Genomic DNA, 19,447 nt, shown 5'->3' with positions numbered 1-19,447 from the left:
CTTAAATTTTTAAAGTTAGACATCAACTTTCTTAGTATTCCACAATCTATTAATTATAAACAATATAAGAAGAAAAAAAATAGTAAAATATAAAAGAATGCCAGTTTTCTGATACATTTTTTGTAAAAAGTGTATAGGGTCGCTAGAGACCCAATGTATGTAAATGTGTAAGTATTTTTTCCTGCACAACTATATTTACATATCTGATGACTCAATATGTGCAGTGCATCTTTTTTCCTCAAGGTGGCACTGTTTGATACACAATAATGGCGTGACGTTTCACTCATAATTACCGCAGGCATAAAACAAACGAATAACATCAGCAAAAATTGAAGTGGTTTGAATGGCTTTACTGCAGAGCAATTACTATACGCAATTAAATATAAATGTCACTGTCATTTGATGCTGGATGTGGTGAATAAGCTGCCAATGATAAAAATATTGAATGTGAAGTCATTGAAAACGATAGTTTTGAGAATATGGATGAGATCGTGAATGTGAGGCAGATGCTGAATATACTGTGGAAGTGCGCTCTGACGATGACAGCGATGGGTAAAATCATCTGCCCAAATTGAACCCCTTAACGACTTTGATCTGATCATGAAGTCTTTCCGAGTCACAGGGCTCAAGTCCAAGTCAAGTCTCGAGTCCTTGATGTCAAAGTCTAAGTCGAGTCTCAAGTCTTCTTTAATTATGTCGAGTCGAGTCGCAAGTCATCAAATTTGGGACTCGAGTCCAAATCAAGTCTTGAGTCAAGTGACTCGAGTCCACACCCCTGGTCATAGATGCAATATGTCACAAAGGCCATACTTTCTCATAGTAAATATATGAGTTTGAGTAAAAAGTCCAGTTACACAATTGTGTGTTTTCTCAAAAAGTGGTTTTCATGTCCGTTTCAAACGCCTAGTTCAAAGGGATCTTAAATTAAAATAAAATACTTTTGTAATCAGTGTTGGGTAAACAAGTGAATATAATAAAACTGCATAGCATACATCCAGACGAGGTAGATTTTAACTAAAAGGTGCTTTTTCAAGAAAATCAGATGCATATTCTAATATGTGTTTTCAGGTTAAGGGTTCTTCAAATAAATGTCAGACAGGCCAAGTTTTTGCATGCCGTTTCATGGCCTGTTTTCACAGGTTTTCCTTTTTTTAAGCTAGGATTAAGCAATAGTTCAATTAGGACATTTAAGAAGTTTTTATAAACGTGACTTAAAAAAACATTACTGTGTGCATCTTGAGACAAATCAATGACACTTACATATTTTAAGATATGTCAGTGCAAGTTTCTTTCAGTTAAATCAGTTTAAATTAAAACAGCTCAGACATGCATTTTAGTCTGGGACTAGGCTTAAGCCTTGTCTGTGAAACCGGGGGCATATGTGATCATTTAATATGCCATTTACTAATTACAGTTCTCTGTAATGACAGGTTTCATTATGACTTCTTACATTATAGTGTGACAACATGCCCTTCTATTACTCAAGTGTTGACAATTTAGTATCTTGTTAATATGCTGTGGATATTTTTATATTTTACTTTCCCAATAATATTATTATTGACATCAGCATGTAATATGAAATCCTGTCTACTCATAGGGTTCGTTAGTATGGAACGATTCTGCACACTTGAACCTGTAATATTGCATAATTAGGCCCTTGGAAGTATGCCAAGCAGAGCAGAGGTTTCATTAAGATTGTTTAAATTAGTTCCAGTATTCAACCCAATATATTACGTATCAGACTTTGAATAGGAATGATGATCCAAATTTTGTTTTGCACCTCTGTGACTAAATTAAATGTGGTTTATGCATTTGTATGGCTGGGCCCACAGGCTCTTTAGGCAGTATAAAGTTGCATTTTGTGGACATCCCTGGTTGGCCCTGCATCTATTCCAAAATAAAACAGAGCAGGGCTTTGTCAAGAAAACGAAAAAAACATATTTAATGAACATTTTTGTTTGCAATGTATATGTCTTTATATCAGATGTACATCAGTACATTAGTTGGGGCCTGTATACTGGATGTGAACCTAATTACAGATTCGTCTGTATTCAGCAATCCCAGTACTCCTTTGAGCTCCATGGCAATATGCTGCTAATGCATGCAAATGGAAGTGTTTGCCAGCTGGCTTGGCAACAGAGGAAAGACACAGAGTGTGTATAGAGACACGGTGTATTTTTTATAAGCCAGTTCATTATAAAAAAATGTGAATATGCCTTGTAAATCACATATAAGAATATGCATCTGATTTTTCTTAAAAAAGCACACGAGGAAAGAAAATCTCATTTTGAATGCATTTAGTGGTGTGCGTAAAGCTTTCTCAAAAAACATGCAATCAGCACAACATAGAGATTCACATAACAATGCAACAGATGCATTTGGCTGCAGTGCCCTAAAACAATCCTCTCTGGGGAACAGTCAGAGGGAGAATTGTGCTTGAAGATTAAACTGATGGACTGTAGCCAAACTTTTTTTCTTTATCCTTACTTTTCTTGATTTACATTTAGTATTCCTCATTTGTAAGTCACTTTGGATAAAAGCATCTGCTAAAGGAATCCAGTTTTGTAAGTGCTAAGATGCCATGTAGAGCAAGTTGAAATAACAGCATTTAACATTTTAATTGCTCCTTTTGTTGTTTCTTAATATTTTACATGGAACCATATAATATGTCTGTATGTTTTCATTTCATCTAGACTTTAAGAGGTACAAGGACACACAGGTAGAAGGACATGAATGTCAATATTTTAAATTCTTTAAAAATTTCCATTCACACTGTTATTTTGAAGAAACACAGCAATAGTAATAGTTGTAATAATAATAATATAATAATAAAAGTAATATTAATAATAAGCATGATACAATTATTATTATTGTTTTATTGGCATTATTATATTATATTATTATTACTATCATACAATAAACAAAATATTTTTATAAATAATTATATGAATAAAAATAAATTGATCTCTTTATTAATATGAGTAATTTTATTATTAGAGCATAACTTCACACTGTAGCATTATTATATTAGGAGTCACCGTGTGTGTTCACGGTGTGTGTGTGTGTGTGTGTGTGTGCACTTTGGATGGGTAAATGCAGAGCACTAATTCCAAGTATGGGTCACCATACTTGGCAACGTCACGTCACTTTATTTTTTTTGGGGAAGTCGTGGCCTAATGGTTAGAGAGTCGGACTCGTAACCCAAAGGTTACAGGTTCGAGTCTCGTACCGGCAGGGATTGTAGGTGGGGGGAGTGAATGTACAGCGCTCTCTCCCACCTTCAATACCACGACTGAGGTACCCTTGAGCAAGGCACCGAACCCCCAACTGCTCCCCGGGCGCCGCAGCAAAAATGGTGTGTGTGTGTGTTCACTGCTGTGTGTGTGCACTTTGGATGGGTAAATGCAGAGCACTAATTCCAAGTATGGGTCACCATACTTGGCCACATGTCACGTCATAATCATACAATAAACATAAAATATTTTTATAAATATTAATACAAATAAATTGATCTCTTTATTAATATTAGTGATTTTATTATTAGAGCATAACTTCACTCTGTAGCAAATTATATCACAGTTTGAATCAAGAGTTTGAATAGTGCAGTGAACTGCGGTAATACTGTGTACTGTCTCTTTAAGACGGCCATTGCTCCCGTTCTGTCGAGCCAGCGCCATTTTTTCAATGCAAGACTCGGCCTGCATAAATTATGTTCATGACGTAGTGCAAAAGAGCAAATTTGTGTTAATTTTTCGGCACTTTTCTGCAGATAAGGTTTTATCTTGGCTATTAAGGTGCAATTGCTTCACCGGCACGGCAGTTTACGGAAAGACGTCATTAAATATTTAGTTAAAAAGAGGACCAGCGCTTTCCCGAGCCTCCTTATCAATGCAAATAGCTCTTTTGTGTGCATTCGTAGCGCGCGTTGGAAGCTGTGAGACGAATTTTTAATTATGCATATTTAAAACAAACTGTGGCAAAGCTCGCCGAAGGAGGAGAAATCAAGAAAATATCCCAGCTTTCAGCGGGTAAGTCGTGAATATGTTCACAGCTTGCACGTATTTTTTTGCACAACGCAATACGATTAAAATAATGCTCTTCCATATTGTGAAGCATTTCCAATTGAAATAGAGTATTCAGTGATTAAAATTGTAGCACAGGACTTCCTGAACTGTGAAAAGGGAAGGGGCTTAAAAATATAAAAGCTCTTGATGAAAAGTAAATGTTAAAATTGTTTCGGCGGCAGAGCAAGCTATTACATTTTGGAATTACATGCATGCACTGATGAGTCATTTGCAATAAGACCCAGAATGTGTATTGAGGAGGTAAATGGGGTCAACTTTTATTTCCTGATGAGTTTATTCTTTGATAACAGGTGTCTAGTGCTGTCAAGAATCCTTATTGACCAGCTTTTTTTTGTCTCAGGTGGTACTGTGGAGCTGGTAACATCCCCTTCAACCACTATGCAGAATCAGTGATCTCCTCAGAGCTTAGACTTCATCATGGACACTGAGGATCTCCCTGCAAACAATGCGCCACTCACTGTCAATGAACAGGTATTCCTGAGTCAAGTCATAATTCCCATACGTTTCTCATGACTTACATGAAATGTTACCAAAACACAGATGTACCTTAACATTTCATCACATGTCCAGCCTCATGCCCCACGTGTGTGAGTGTTCAGTCTACGTTCACAGCACAAGCAATTCTCTTCTGGTGGTGAGGTGTTTGCAGAAAGCATTGCTTATGCCAGTTTTTGGGCAGATGCTCTTGTTTGTTTGCTGTACTCATGTCACTTGTGTCCTTGTTGGGTTGGTTCTTTGTGTCCTAACGTGTGCTTGGCATCTCTGTTCTCTTTAGCCATTCACTGTCTGACTGCAGAAGTGTTTTCTCAGCTTTTAGGTTCCTGCACTTTGAAATTCCCAGCACAAGACGACCAGGTACGCACCTTTTCCTGCCTCTGTACTGCTCTCTGCGCTGAGCTGAGCTTCCCTCTCTGTCTGAGCCCTGCATTTGCTCCTGTGATGCTTCTCTGATCTCGACTGAAACATGATCAAGAAACGTTCTTAATAAAAAAAACTTAATCAAACATTAAGCTGAGCAAAAGCTTTGAAATTGTGTCATGCAATAATACACGAGTTTAAAAGTTGCATTTATTTGTTCAAAAATACACTAAAAACAGAAATATTATTACAATTTAAAATAACTGTTTTCTATTTTAACATATTTTAAAGTAATTTATTCTTGTGATGGCAGAGTAAAATTTTCAGCAGTCATCATTACTCCAGTCTTCAGTGTTACACGGTCCTTCAGAAATCATTCTAATATTCTGATTTGCTCCTTAAGAAACATTTCTTATAATGTTGAAATCAGCTGTGCTGCTTAATTTTTTTTGTGGAAACCATGATGCATGTTATATCAGGATTCTTTCATAATTAGAAAGTTCAAAAGGAACTTTTGAACAGTAGTGTCACAGTTGGACAGCAAAATTCGCTTGGATTTCAAAGGCTCATGTTGACAGCAGAGTTTACATGTTCTTCATGGGCACCTATTAACGTATTTGAGCATCTTCTGCTGCTTGTTCTTACCTAATTGGCTTTTTTCAAACTACTGAGCCTCTTGTTAAATGCAAATGAAACGGATATGCCAAGGGCGATATTGCAAAAACTGTTATGTTTTACATAACTTTTATTCAATGAATGAACCCCAGGAATAATGATATATATATATATATATATATATATATACACAACAGTTCGTTCTGGTTCTCAAATCTGATTGGTTGAGAACCGTGAGATATTGTACTGGTATCGCTACAGGAACACCCTTTCACAATTTTGTATCACTCCGCTTGTTCTAGCCGGGTCTATGTTTTTTTTTTTTATTATTCACTGAGCTAATCGTAGAGTACAGTAGTTAATATAAGAAGAAACGTCTAGCTTCGCGGTCTTCTCTCTCTCTCATTTGGATGCACATCTTGCCGCATTGTTTCTCTCTTATAACCTCATTATTTCTCACTAATAACCTAACTGAAGCAGCACATGCCCTTGATACGAATTCTAAAAGTGACGTATGTTTAACTGTCAACTTGAGCTTTGAATCCGTGGCGGAAGGAAGTAGTTCTTTTGAAATGGTATTTTTCATTTCTTTAATTCTTAAAACATTTTTTAATCTGGGAAAAATTTACTGAGTACACTTTTAACAACCAAATAAATTAATTGCATATATTCAATATATTGCCCCGCCCCGCAACAGTTCCATGCTCTTTTGCTCCGCAAACATCACCAATAATTTAATAAAATGTCTGAGAGATCAGAATATGCACAGAGGTGTGAACTCATCCATAACAGACCATAGCCCATTTTCATCTTGTCAACACTGCCCCTCATTACCCCGGACAGGAGAGCATTTATAACCTGTTAACCCCTTCCTCCAGGTCATTGTCATGTCAGGACAGGAGACCATCCGTGTGTTGGAGGTGGAGGTGGATACAGCCATGTCCTCTTCGGGGACTGATGGGAAGGCAGAGTCAGGGGGCGAGGAGGCTGCTGTTCAGACCCTGGATGCAGCCGAGGAGGCTCCATTGGAAAGTCCAGTAACCACAAACACTACCACAACTGGTGAGACTAATCAAATTGACTGATATAAATAGCCACGCTAATTTTGTATCATAGTAACCCAGTTTTCAAAGCCACCACCATCAAAGAGGCATTTAGTGTCATAATTGCAATAAATGCATGGTTTGAAACTGACGCCACCATTCTTTGTTTCTTATGCATGGAAATGTCATGGCAAATTTTTTTTTTAAAGGTTTCAGCAAATCTTCTTCTCTTTGCATGTAGTGTCTCTGGAGGTCTCAGCACCTGCAGTCCAGACCCCCATCAGTGTGTCACTGGCCCAGCCTCAGACCAGTTATCCCATCACTGTCCAGGCCTGCCCACAGGTGAACTCCATTTTCCTTTATTCCCATGTAAAATATTAGTCGCCACTTTCAATGTCATTTTTGCCTCGAGCTCTTGATCATTTCTGACTCTGGTGGTCATATCTAAATGTGCTCATGGATGTTCATATCATGACATTTCTAACTTGCTAAATGAACATTAACAAGTGATCTGATAGGCATTATGCAGTGCAAAAAATGTTAGTTAATGACAATAAAATGTTATGAAGAAAATTTATTTTTATACAATTTGGAGACATAGGTGAGGGATGCCTAGTTCTGTAAAGGTTAAAAACACCTGCTTTAAATTAAGTAATTTTAGTAACACTCCCAATTTAGCAAATCAGTGTTATTTTATTATTATTTGTATACCATTATAATATTTATTAATATTTTAAATTAGCTTTTGTTTTTGCAGTGTATATTGTGATTTTAGTCCTTTTGAGTTTTTTTTTTTTTTTGTTAAATGCATTTTTATTTAGCTTTAATTTGTTTTAGTTTGAGTAATTTTAGTACTTCAGCTTAAGGCTGGAATACACTACAAGAGTTTTTTTCTTTTTTTTTTTTACAGTCTGGATGAGTCGACGCTAGTTACCAAAAGTCAGCGGTCTGTGGATTTGAGTTGATAGATTTCATCCCTCTATTTCCCTTTATTTGAAATATTTTATCTTTTGTAACCATTTACAAAGTTGGCTAGTGTTTGATGCCTTGTGTTTTAAAATATCAAAACGGCCTAAACAGCCTATTTATTTCAGTTAGTTGCCAAGTTTTTTTCCATCTGATGTTTATATTTAATATTATTTCAGCTTTTTTACATAACAAAATTGATTCACAATAATTTTAGGAGACAGTATCGGCATTGGTGCAGAATGTGAGCCAAATTCCTATGAACGTCAAAACATTTGAAAAACCTTTCTCAGAATAATTAAATCTATATGCCATTACCCTGCCAGGTGCTGACTCAGGAAGGTTTGGCCTCTCTGATGACTGGCATGCTTGCCCAGCAGGGTTCTCTGGGTCAGCCCCTGCTCATTCCTCTGAGTATGGCCGGATCTGTGGGGGGTCAGGGGGGTCTGGCAGTGCTCACCTGGCCCACCGCCACTGTCGCCACCCTCCCTGGTCTTGCTGCAGCCAGCCCTGCCGGTGGACTGCTGAAGCTGCCATTTGCAGGTCTGCAAGGTATGGTGCTCATGCATCTGTTGCCATGGAATTCAATTTAATTATTAAGGACAGCATTTGATGTTTATAAGAAATGGTTACTCGTTTAGGCCAGTCAGTAGTTCATAATAATGAAAATTTTAATGTTACAATTAGGGATGCACCGAATGTTGGGCAACCGAAATTATTTTCGGCCGAATAAGTGAAAAGGCCGAATAATATGTACCGAACAATGACTAACGCGATCAAATAGAGCCACGCACTAATGCAGCAAACATGTTAGCAGTGTGAAAGTATTTAAAACTATCAGTGAAAGACGCAGAAATCATTACAAGCTCAAAGCACCGACAGCGAGAGACTGTTTAGTGCTGCATCACATGTCTCCGATGAGAAGAAGAGGTGGTTGATGCTGGTGGTTAGGCTACTGTATGATGATTGAAATTGCGAAATGGCCTCAAACGATTAGATCTGCGCTGAAACTGTTACTCGTCAGTTGCTCAGTAACATTTTTGTGAATTTTTTTAAAAGGCATGTGACAATGTGATACGTCATTTATAAATCTGCATGCTGTTGTCAACAAAAAGAAGCACTGAGATCTTACTGCAGGTTTCTTCCAAAATAAAAGCTGAGAAAAAGCAACAACTCCATCAACATTCATAAATGATAGTATTGTAATTTTACTGTTGTTCAAGCACCGACAGCGAGAGACTGTTTAGTGCTGCATCACATGTCTCCGATGAGAAGAAGAGGTGGTTGATGCTGGTGGTTAGGCTACTGTATGATGATTGAAATTGCGAAATGGCCTCAAACGATTAGATCTGCGCTGAAACTGTTACTCGTCAGTTGCTCAGTAACATTTTTGTGAATTTTTTTAAAAGGCATGTGACAATGTGATACGTCATTTATAAATCTGCATGCTGTTGTCAACAAAAAGAAGCACTGAGATCTTACTGCAGGTTTCTTCCAAAATAAAAGCTGAGAAAAAGCAACAACTCCATCAACATTCATAAATGATAGTATTGTAATTTTACTGTTGTTCTGTAAATTAAAATAAAAAAGTAAGACAATAATAATGATAATAATAATAACAACAACCCTACAACAGTTCTATTATTACATTTATTATAACATTCACACATAGTGTTCAAATTGGGATCTGTAATATATTCTAATGTTTTAAAATAATTCTCTTCTGCTCAGCAAGGCTGCCTTTATTTGTACAGTAAAAAATGCATGCCTGATTCAAGTCTCAAAAATGGCCAGAAATATTATTTTACTAACTTATTAATTTTAAGTTAAATTGTGCTTTGTTGGTATAATGTCTGCTAGAATGTAAAAAAAATCTTCAGTGTTAAGTAAATATTTTTAAATTGTTGTTTTGTAATTAATTTTTTTATTTGAAAAGCAGGACAAAACAGTAAAAAGCAATGCAATGGTGAAAAAAAGGTAAAATAGGCGAAAAACCATATTCGACTTCGGCCCAGTGTTTCATTTTGTTTGGCTTCGGCCAAGAATTTTCATTTCGGTGCATCCCTAGAAACTCAGAAAAACTATTTATTTTTGACTGTTACAACAGCTTGTTTTTTTCTTTTCCAGCTGCTACTGTGTTGAACTCTGTCCAGACGCAGCTGCAGTCACCTGCGCAGGCGGTCCTGCAGCCCCAGGTGTCTGCTCTGCAGCCAACCCAGACCACGCCAGCCACCACTGCGTCTCTTGTTCAGAAAGTATCAGAGCCCAGTGCCTCAGTTGCAACGCTTCAGACTGCAGGCCTGTCCATCAACCCTGCTATTGTGAGTAGGGAACACTTCTGTTGTGGGTACAAACATCTTATTGGGTTTAGATGTATCATATATGTGGAAAATTTGAATATTTTGTGACAGTTTGGGGTGCTAACCGATTTTAAAGGTTTATTGGCTAGCATTTGATATTTGAGAAGTAATTTCTTGAAGACCGCTTTCATATCAACAATTCATCTTAAAAACAGGTTTTGATTTGAGCTTTTATTGTGCATTTTTTATAGACAAAATAGTATAGATTTTGACTTTTATTTATATTATATTTTGTTTGTTATTTATATATTAAAGTTTTAGTATTCCAGGGCTGATTACTAACAATTATGTTTGAGTACTTCTGTTAAACCTCTTTTGTTGCTTTTCAATTAATGGCATTTACTTTCAGGAAATGCATATAGTCTTAAATTACTAAAGATAATTGTGTAATGAATTTAGTCTAATCTAATTTTTTTTCAGTTTAGTGCAGCTTCTCTGGGAGCTCAGCCTCAGTTCCTCAGCTCTCTAACTACAACTCCCATCATCACCAGTGCTGTGTCTAATATGGCAGGACTCACAGGTCAACTCATTACAAATGCACAGGGCCAGGTTAGTACTACATTTAAATGTACATTTATTAATTTAATAGGCACATTTGCCCTTTACACAATTTTTTAAATACAAGTCTCATCATTTTTATACTTGTGTTTCAGGTGATTGGAACACTTCCCCTGCTGGTCAACCCTGCGGCAGCCTCTGCGTTACCAACTCAAGGCCTGCAGGTCCAAACTGTGTCCCCACAGCTGCTCTTCAACTCCCATGGCCAGATCATTGCTACGATAGGAAACGGTCCAACAGCTGCTATCCCGTCCGCCACCTCTGTCCTCCCCAAAGCCACTGTGCCCCTGACACTCACCAAGACCACCACACCGGTACTGCAGTGCCGCCTGTGGCTCTTCATTAGTCTGTAAACATACAGTAAACATTTTATCATCTATGTGGCATTTTTGTACTTTCTAAGCATAAATATCTTTTTTTTTTTTTAATTGAACATGTAAGAAACCACTCAGCAAGAATACACTAGCAACTGTTTAGCAACCATCTAACAACACCCTAGCATCCATTAAAAATGCCACATATGCTCATTGGAAAAATGTGCCTCGTTGCAGATTCCAACTGAAATGATCACTAGTGGCATTAAAAAACCAACAACTTTTATTCCTGTTCACAAAAATTAATTACATGGGCAGATTATGGATTAATGAAGATTTATTTTCTTACAGTATCTTGCACAATACAATGTTATGTTATGAAATGTGCAGGTTTTGTACATATGCTCCAGAAAATTTTAAATATTTGTAAAATGATCGTTATATTTGTTGATGGACTGTGATTTGTTCTCTAGGGTCCCATTGGGAAAGTGGCCCCATCTAAAGTCATCATTGCTCCCCAGCCTCAAGTGGTTAAATCAGTCACATCCCTCACCTCTGCCGGTGCCATCGCCTGTGGAGACATGCCTACCGTAGGGCAGCTTGTCAGCAGTAGGTTTATGTTTCACTGGTACTTTACTGTTTATGTAATGTTTCCAATATTGCATTTACAACCTTCTTCAGTCACATATTTGAATAGGAGCAATACTGTAAGGTGTGTTTAGATCAGATTTCAGTTATGAAGATTGACTCGCGGGTAAATTACTCATGTTGTTTATGATCTGGAGAGGATCCAGAAGTCCTAATTCAATTTTTGTTTTCAATAGAGCCACAGTCTGCTGCGAACGAAGAAGAGGCCATTAATCTGGAGGAGATCCGAGAGTTTGCCAAGAATTTTAAGATTCGACGGCTCTCTCTGGGGTTGACACAGACTCAAGTGGGCCAGGCTCTCACCGCTACGGAGGGTCCCGCCTACAGTCAGTCAGCCATCTGCAGGTTATTCTCTTTTCTATATTCTCTGTCTCTGTGTTTCTTCACAGTCTTACTGGACTGATTGAATCACTCCCACTTCATTTAGGTTGTGTAAATTATGCCATTAAAGAAAGAAAAATATAACCAATGACACATAAGGCTATTCTTTGTATCCAGCATTGAAGGATAGTTTATACAAAGTTTATATATTAGGGGTGTAACGAACGGTACGCAAAAATTGACCGTTCAGTACGTATCTTGGTTTTGAAGTCACTTTTTTGGTACAGTGTGGCGGGGGGAACATACATTTCTGAACAGTGAACAAATTGTGGCTCTGTCTTTAAATATAATTAGAATAAAAAATTTCTTAATGATAAAAAAAAGAAATAATTCTCAGCTAATGTTGTAAACTATATAAGGAGCCCTATTGCTTACACATTATGGTTACAATTAACAGAACCCAAACTATTATATTAAATTACCATGTATTTTTAGTTCTAATAATCAACACTCAAATAAAAAAATTGTATGCAAGCATGAAAATTGCAGTTTTTACATTAACTTCTAAATCTAATTATAAAAAATATAATAATTTGCACATTTACTGTCATAACTTCTCATGACACATTTATTTAAATGTACATGAAGACATTACTAACACAGGTTAAGTAAGATATAATGAATATATAGGCTAATATAGCGCATATACAGTATTTAGTGAAATGCTCTTCTCTAGACTTCATTTCTCCGGTGAACTAATGAGCTGTGGACACGGAATGACTCTGAGCAATTACTTGAGACATGAGATGTTCGTTCATGTTTATTTTATGCTAATTACCAGTAAATAAGAAGGGACGATCGTGTTCACTCTTGCTCCACGCTGCCATTTGAACTGAAGTCAAAATGGAATTTATTGTTTGAAATTCCTGATAAAATGGACAGAATTTGAAATATAACACTGTTTCTTATTAAAAGTATCTTTTAATAAGAAAGTAAGTTTCTTATTGAAGTTTTATTCACACATCAACTGAAACAGCGTAGCCTAAAAGATTGATCTTGGGATTTAAGAATATATCAAACTAGGAGTTTCAAATTAAGCTCCACACATGAAGTGGTTAAAACAATACTGTATTTGTTTGGTACACATGTGTGACATGAGACCTGTACAGAATATTTTCAGTATGAATACGTGTAATGTACCATCACACCCCTTGTATATACCACCCATCAATGTCCATTTAATGTCTCGCATACTCATATTACACTCCATTATCTTGTGTGCCTCTTGTTTCAAGATTTGAGAAGCTTGACATCACTCCTAAAAGTGCCCAGAAGCTGAAGCCCGTGCTGGAGCGCTGGCTGGTAGAGGCTGAGCTCTGGAATCAGAAAGGTCAGCAGAACTTGATGGAGTTTGTGGGCGGAGAACCCTCCAAGAAGCGCAAACGGAGAACCAGCTTCACCCCGCAGGCCATCGAGGTCCTCAACACTTACTTTGAGAAAAACTCCCTTCCGACCGGCCAAGAGATTACAGAGATCGCCAAGGAGCTGAATTACGACCGAGAGGTTGTTCGGGTCTGGTTTTGTAACCGTCGACAGACTCTGAAAAACACTAGCAAGATCAATGTGTTTCAGGCCCAGTAGGGTGACGGTGTGTCTCTTACGAGTCCAACAGAAGAACTTTTTGGACGTTGATGTATTGGTGCTAGTTGCAAAATGATTAAAATGACTGACTAGCTGTTGTGATGAAGCCAACAGCACTCAAACTGTGTGCAGTTATAGAATAGTATCAAACAGACTCTGTAAGTTGTTTTTTTGTTTCCGTTATGCTGCATGCAGAGTGACTTTTTGCCGTGCAACCACAATTTTCAAAGCTAAAATGGCATTTGAGCTATTTAAAATATGGAAAAAGCTACGAAATCCTGTAGTTGCTGTTTTTATAGACGAAAAGAAGCACTTCATTAACACATAGGAAAGGAAAACTTCCAAAATATTCTTTTTTTTTTTCACAAACTGTTATTCTTGACCATTAAAATTAGCTCTTTCACTGTAGCAATTACAGCTATGGCTTTTGACTACATATTGTACATTTAAAAGGTTCTTTTGAAGGTTTCATTTGACAGTTTTGTTTTTCTTGTATTCATATAGTTTTGCTGTAAAGTTTAAGCTATGTGATTGTTCATTGCCTGAGACAACAAACTGGTATTTGGTCATTTTAACCTTCAAAAAGTCTGTCTAAGGGCACATTCAGGTTTTTAGTTCAGTTTCTATGAGTACAGTGGTTCCCCTGTCTTTGTGCTTAAACACTGTAGATGTGGTTTGGATAACGGACAATCATAGTTCTCTGAATCAGAAAGCATGCCCTGCTTTTATGTGGCTAAATCCAATTATTCCATTTCAGCTGTCATCATAATTTTATATTCAGAATCGTATGATTTCACCTGTTATGTCTATCTGTTGATTTAAATAGAAAACTGTAACTGTATCAAAGATTACAATGACTGACGTAGAATATGTCCTATGGATTTTACCGTTACTGTTTTTGCCATAACCTGTCTACTTAAGCAGATCGTAATATCAGGAGATGCTATTGAAGAGAGACTTACATCTATATCTATATGGGGCACTTAAGAAACATTAGAAAGTTTGTTTTAATGGTGATCGATGACAAGTGTTAAAAGATATTACTACTATAAATGCAATTCATCATTAATGAATTTGGATTGTGCTCTCATTTGTACTCTGTCACACCAATATTCACAAGTCATATGAACATTTCCATGAACAGTGTGTTGTAACATGTTTCACATGTTTGTTCTAAGCATAAAGCTATATTGTTCTTATGGACCTTCAGTATTTATCTATTGGATTCTTATCTTGATTGGTTCAATACCTTACATTTTAATGTTGTAAAGAAGCAATGGTCTTAGACGTAGGCCCGGTTTCATAGACGGGGCTTAGCCTAAGCCAGGATTAGGCCATAGTTCAATTAGGACATTTAAGTAATTTTTATAAACATGCCTTAGAAAAAAGCATCACTGGTGTGCATCTTAAGACAAAACAAAGGCACTGACATGTTTTAAGATCAGTCAGTGCAAGTTTCTTTCAGTTGAAACAGCTCAGATTTACATTTTAGTCTAGGACTAGGTTTAAGCCTTGTCTGTGAAACCGGGGGATAGTGTTTTAACTAACGCTATACATATACTAAACATGTAAAAACAAAAAGCAGCATCTGTTCAACACTTTAATCTGCACAGAGCTTATCGATTTTAAAATGAGGCATAAATAAATGCATTTACAGATTATAAACAATTGTATGGTACTCCATTAACTATATTTATTTTGTATCAATTTTAATGTTTGATATTAACTTGTTATTTGAATAAATTAACACTAAACAGACTTGTTGTATTTGACTTGCCAGTCATGATTATATTCATCATACTCGGACTACTATGTTAGTTCACAAATTAATTCTCAGAACACATAAAAAGTAACCTGTAGGCATCAAAGTATGCGGATCAAGTTGATTTTAAATGACTTTCCTGACAATTATAAGCTAATATGCTGCAAGCCTTGGTTTTGGGTCTTTGGTTTCACTATTGTGACACTTACTATAGCAGGGCCTAATACTACAGTCAGAATCAGAAAGGGCTTTATTGCCAGGTATGCTTACACATACAAGGAATATAATTTGGTGACAGAAGCTTCCACAGATACCATCATAAAATCAATGTGGAGTTTTCAAAATCAAATCATGCTAAATTAATGTTTTTCTACATGTGTTCAAAATTATTTTCCCCTAACAAATACCATAGATAGAAAGCATGATGGTAATAAGGAGCAATCCATGTTTTTATGTTTCTGTGGCCTTAAAATAGCACTGATAAACCTATGCAAGAATAAAATTGCCATTGCCATGGTAACTATTTTTCACTAAAATACCATCATTGCATTTATAGCCTTCCCTGAAAACATAATAAATATATATATTTTTAAAACAGTGTAAAAGCTGTAAAAAGCTATATATAATATATTTACTATAATCTGTAAAAGCTTTCGGAATTCATTGGTTGTTTTATTTATCAATTTGAAGACAGCGGTGGCTAATGTCAAGTTACAGTTTTATTGTCGTAATAGCTGTGGTATTTTGACAATATATATTGCGCCCAAAAATGTGGGCACTTTTTTGTGTAGTTAATTTGTTTAATGATTTTTAGTGATTTGAATCTCAAATTCACACAGGGGTCCTAGCAGAGCAAACACACGTTATATAGTAATGACTATAAAGTGTCTCAATAATTTGTCTTTATTTTGAATCTGTATCTATTGTTTTATAATTTAATAACATATAATTTATATTGTTTATTTATTGATAAACATACTTACGTGTTATATAATTTCTTATTAAATTATTAAGAATTTTATTAATAGTTTACTTTCTGTTTGTGTTAGATATTTCTCAATAATAAAAGCATTGTTATAGCTCACGCGCAGTGTTGGGGAGTAACTAGTTACATGTAATGAAATTAGGTAATTTAAAGGGGGTTACATCTGCTTTTTTTCACACACACTCACACATACAGATTTAATTGATTTATTTCATAAATTGCAGTGACTGCTCTAAAATATGAAACACCAATGTTTCAGGAGTTTAGAACAAGCTTATTCGATAACTCTTTTATTTCCTATATGGGTTTATTTATAGCTATGCTTAATGTTTTAAAGATTAACTGTTTTTTTCCAAGGCATTGTTAGATTCCAGTGTTTACTGTCATAGCTATGTAAAGATTTGATTCCAAAAACAGTATCATAGCTATTAAAATATTTCTTGTTATGATTTTAAATATGTATTTAAGCTCAGAATGATCTCAAAGTAAGTCTGACTTTGTGGTGGCTGTGCTTCAAAGGGGACATTGATCTTCCACAACTTGGTATGATTCTTTAGGGCTGTAATTAAATTACAGTTACTTATGAAAATGTTAAGGATTACAAACGGGGTTACATCTGCTTTTTTCACACACACTCCCACATACAGATTTAATTGATTTCTTTCATAAATTGCTGTGACTTCTCTAAAACACGAAACAACAATGTTTCAGGAGTTTAGAACAAGCTCATTCGAGAACTCGAATAAATTAAATCTTCAACTTAAATCTTTTTTTTTAAAGATTAACTGTTTTTTTCCAAGGCATTGTTAGATTCCAGTGTTTACTGTCATAGCTATGTAAAGATTTGATTCCAAAAACAGTATCATAGCTATTAAAATATTTCTTGTTATGATTTTAAATATGTATTTAAGCTCAGAATGATCTCAAAGTAAGTCTGACTTTGTGGTGGCTGTGCTTCAAAGGGGACATTGATCTTCCACAACTTGGTATGATTCTTTAGGGCCTTCATGAACGGTCTGCAACAAACTTTGGTTAAAATTCCTCAGCGGTCGTGTAAAACAACACCCTTTTTACCTTGCTCTGTTCACAGCGACTCATTTTGGGGCATGTCCCTTTAAATGCTAATGAGCTCTGCTCACCCGCCCCTTTCTTCTGTGGAAGAGCAAAGGCGATTTGCAAATAATCATAAAAAATATAAAGTGTCAGACTTACTTCTTCTGGAGGTGCAGCTGGATCACGAACAATGGGTACTGATCTATCTTTGAGTTTGAACTTTTTAACAAAACCTGCCTTGAATTGTAGTCTGGAGTAAAATTATTTGCGCAGACATAAATTAATTTAGGTGTATACAGTGGCGCATTACCATTAAAAACAAAACTAATGCACTGCGTCCTCAGTGGCTCTGATGATGGGAGAAAATTAAGATTCTTATGTTCTTCTACATCACAAAACTACAAAACACCTGCATTGCTTACAAGACATTGTCGCTACAGCTGCTGGAGCGTGGAGAAAACGATGGACTTCATACAACATGCTAAGAATGGACAGTACGTCAGCGGTTGTGGGCGGGGCCTGGACAATATGACATCATACTGCTCAGAAAATCAAAACGGCTTGATAATTGAGACGGTTTAGGATTTTGGGGGATTAAAAAAGGGAGAGAATGGATTTTTATCATTGTAGAGTGGTTGTGTCCACACACTGCTAAGATACATTTATATGCAAACACCACGTAAAAGTGAATTATGCATCCAATGTCTACTTTAAAACTGAAGTATAATCTTAATTCAAGTGATGAAGGATTTCGAAAGTCTGACAGTTATCAGTGTTGAGCACATACTGTAAGGTTAACCCCTGCCTGGTTTACATGTTTGAAAAGGATAAACAGTTGAAAACATTAGAGATTTAGAAAAGTAATCAAAAAGTAATCAGCTACGTTACTTCAATAAAGTAATTGAAAAGTTACACTACTTATTACATTTTAAGTAGGGTAACTTGTAATCTGTAACCTATTACATTTCCAAAGTAACCTTCCCAACACTGCTCACGCGTAGAAATAATTTTGAGGGCCGCTGTTCCGTCTCTAGCTGTTTGTTGTCATCAAAGAGCAATGCGCCTCCAGAGCGATTGGGGCCGCTAGTACACTTGAGCCGTTCACTGTTCCAGCCGATAGTGAGGAAGACTACTGCGGACGGCAAGTAGAAGCGAGTAGAAGAGATAAACAAACATGTACATTTATACAGAAGACATTTACTTAATCAAAATTAATTCTTTCCTCATCCTATAAATTTTCTTCGAATTTTTCGTAGCGCCGTCACTTTCTAGAGCGTCCGGTGAAAGAAATTAATCAGTCTTCTTTCGAGCCAAACGAAGTTGTCTTGCTATAAGAAGAACGATGGGTGGGAAAATGGCGTGAAACGATGAGCTTTACTGCATTCTTCATCTGACTGCTGTCAGAGGTAATTTACACTCTTATTGTGCAATTTATGATAAACGATATCTGTTAAGTATTTGCTTCCATTTGACTCATGTAGTGTAATAAATGTGTTTGTCACGTGTAGGTTGGTACGTACTTCTGAATTTAAAGTCATTTTGGCAATTTGTCTTTAACATCATATTTGAACTAGTCATAATGCTTAAGATCTTTCTTAAACTGGACAACTATAAACGTGTTTTCCATTTTAGAATGAATGTTGTATACCTTACAAATAAATACATAATTCATCTAATCCATGGCTTCCCCCTCTTTCTGTAGACAGGTGTCTGTGATCATCCCTAAAGCCAAAGGGAGTCTGTCAGGACTGTGATTCATTTGCTCATAAGTTCACTTGAATTAGACGTCTAAAGTCATGGCTTGGGCTCTGAAACTACCTCTGGCCGATGAGGTGATTGAGTCTGGTCTGGTCCAGGACTTTGATGCCAGTCTGTCAGGGATCGGGCAAGAGCTTGGAGCTGGTGCTTACAGCATGAGGTGAGCATTTGTACTAACTTAATCTTTTTTTCTTTTTTAAGGGATGTTTAGATCAGTGTTTCCCAACCTTTTTTTAGTCGCGGCACCCTTTGGAAATTTTAACAAATTTGTGGCACCCTACAAAATTAATTTTGTCACAATATTTGAATTTCTAACTTCGATATGATACTTTGAAAAGTATCGATATTCGGTACTGCAGGGAAAAACTGCAGAATGTGTCATATATATATATATGACACATTCTGACACACATATAATATCTGTGTGTAATATCTGACACACATATACATATATATATATATATATATGTATATGTGTGT

At 36.3% G+C, this 19,447-nt stretch overlaps 1 protein-coding gene across 3 annotated transcripts; it reads left to right on the top strand.

Moving 5' to 3' along the window:
* Positions 1–3,664: 3,664 nt before the first annotated feature.
* On the top strand, positions 3,665–14,786 carry LOC107598516 (POU domain, class 6, transcription factor 1). Of its 3 annotated transcripts, XM_016289888.1 has the most exons (12): positions 3,665–4,028; positions 4,426–4,556; positions 4,896–4,940; positions 6,437–6,620; positions 6,843–6,943; positions 7,894–8,119; positions 9,695–9,888; positions 10,348–10,476; positions 10,581–10,799; positions 11,273–11,408; positions 11,624–11,792; positions 13,064–14,786. In XM_016289888.1, exons 2-12 carry the CDS (start codon positions 4,503–4,505, stop codon positions 13,407–13,409), a joined length of 1,803 nt encoding a protein of 600 aa, XP_016145374.1. In that variant the 5' UTR covers positions 3,665–4,028; positions 4,426–4,502; the 3' UTR covers positions 13,410–14,786. The 3 variants fall into 3 exon arrangements, with proteins under 3 accessions (XP_016145374.1, XP_016145381.1, XP_016145389.1); XM_016289895.1 differs by lacking the exon at positions 4,896–4,940; XM_016289903.1 differs by lacking the exon at positions 3,665–4,028 and having other exon boundaries at positions 4,497–4,556; positions 4,861–4,940.
* The last annotated feature ends 4,661 nt before the right edge of the window (positions 14,787–19,447 follow it).

Source organism: Sinocyclocheilus grahami, unplaced genomic scaffold (assembly GCF_001515645.1).
Source record: "Sinocyclocheilus grahami isolate Dianchi unplaced genomic scaffold, SAMN03320097.WGS_v1.1 scaffold13.1, whole genome shotgun sequence".
NCBI classification, from domain to species: Eukaryota; Metazoa; Chordata; class Actinopteri; order Cypriniformes; family Cyprinidae; genus Sinocyclocheilus; species Sinocyclocheilus grahami.
This window is presented reverse-complemented; position numbering and strand designations above follow the sequence as displayed.

Excerpts from the sequence above, each read along its gene's own strand:
- LOC107598516 (XM_016289888.1), top strand. The coding sequence starts at position 4,503 with ATGGACACTGAGGATCTCCCTGCAAACAATGCGCCACTCACTGTCAAT. Across the intron at positions 4,557-4,895 it reads CACTCACTGTCAATGAACAG|CTTTTAGGTTCCTGCACTTT; the intron begins GTATTCCTGAGT and ends GTGTTTTCTCAG. Across the intron at positions 6,621-6,842 it reads CACAAACACTACCACAACTG|TGTCTCTGGAGGTCTCAGCA; the intron begins GTGAGACTAATC and ends CTTTGCATGTAG.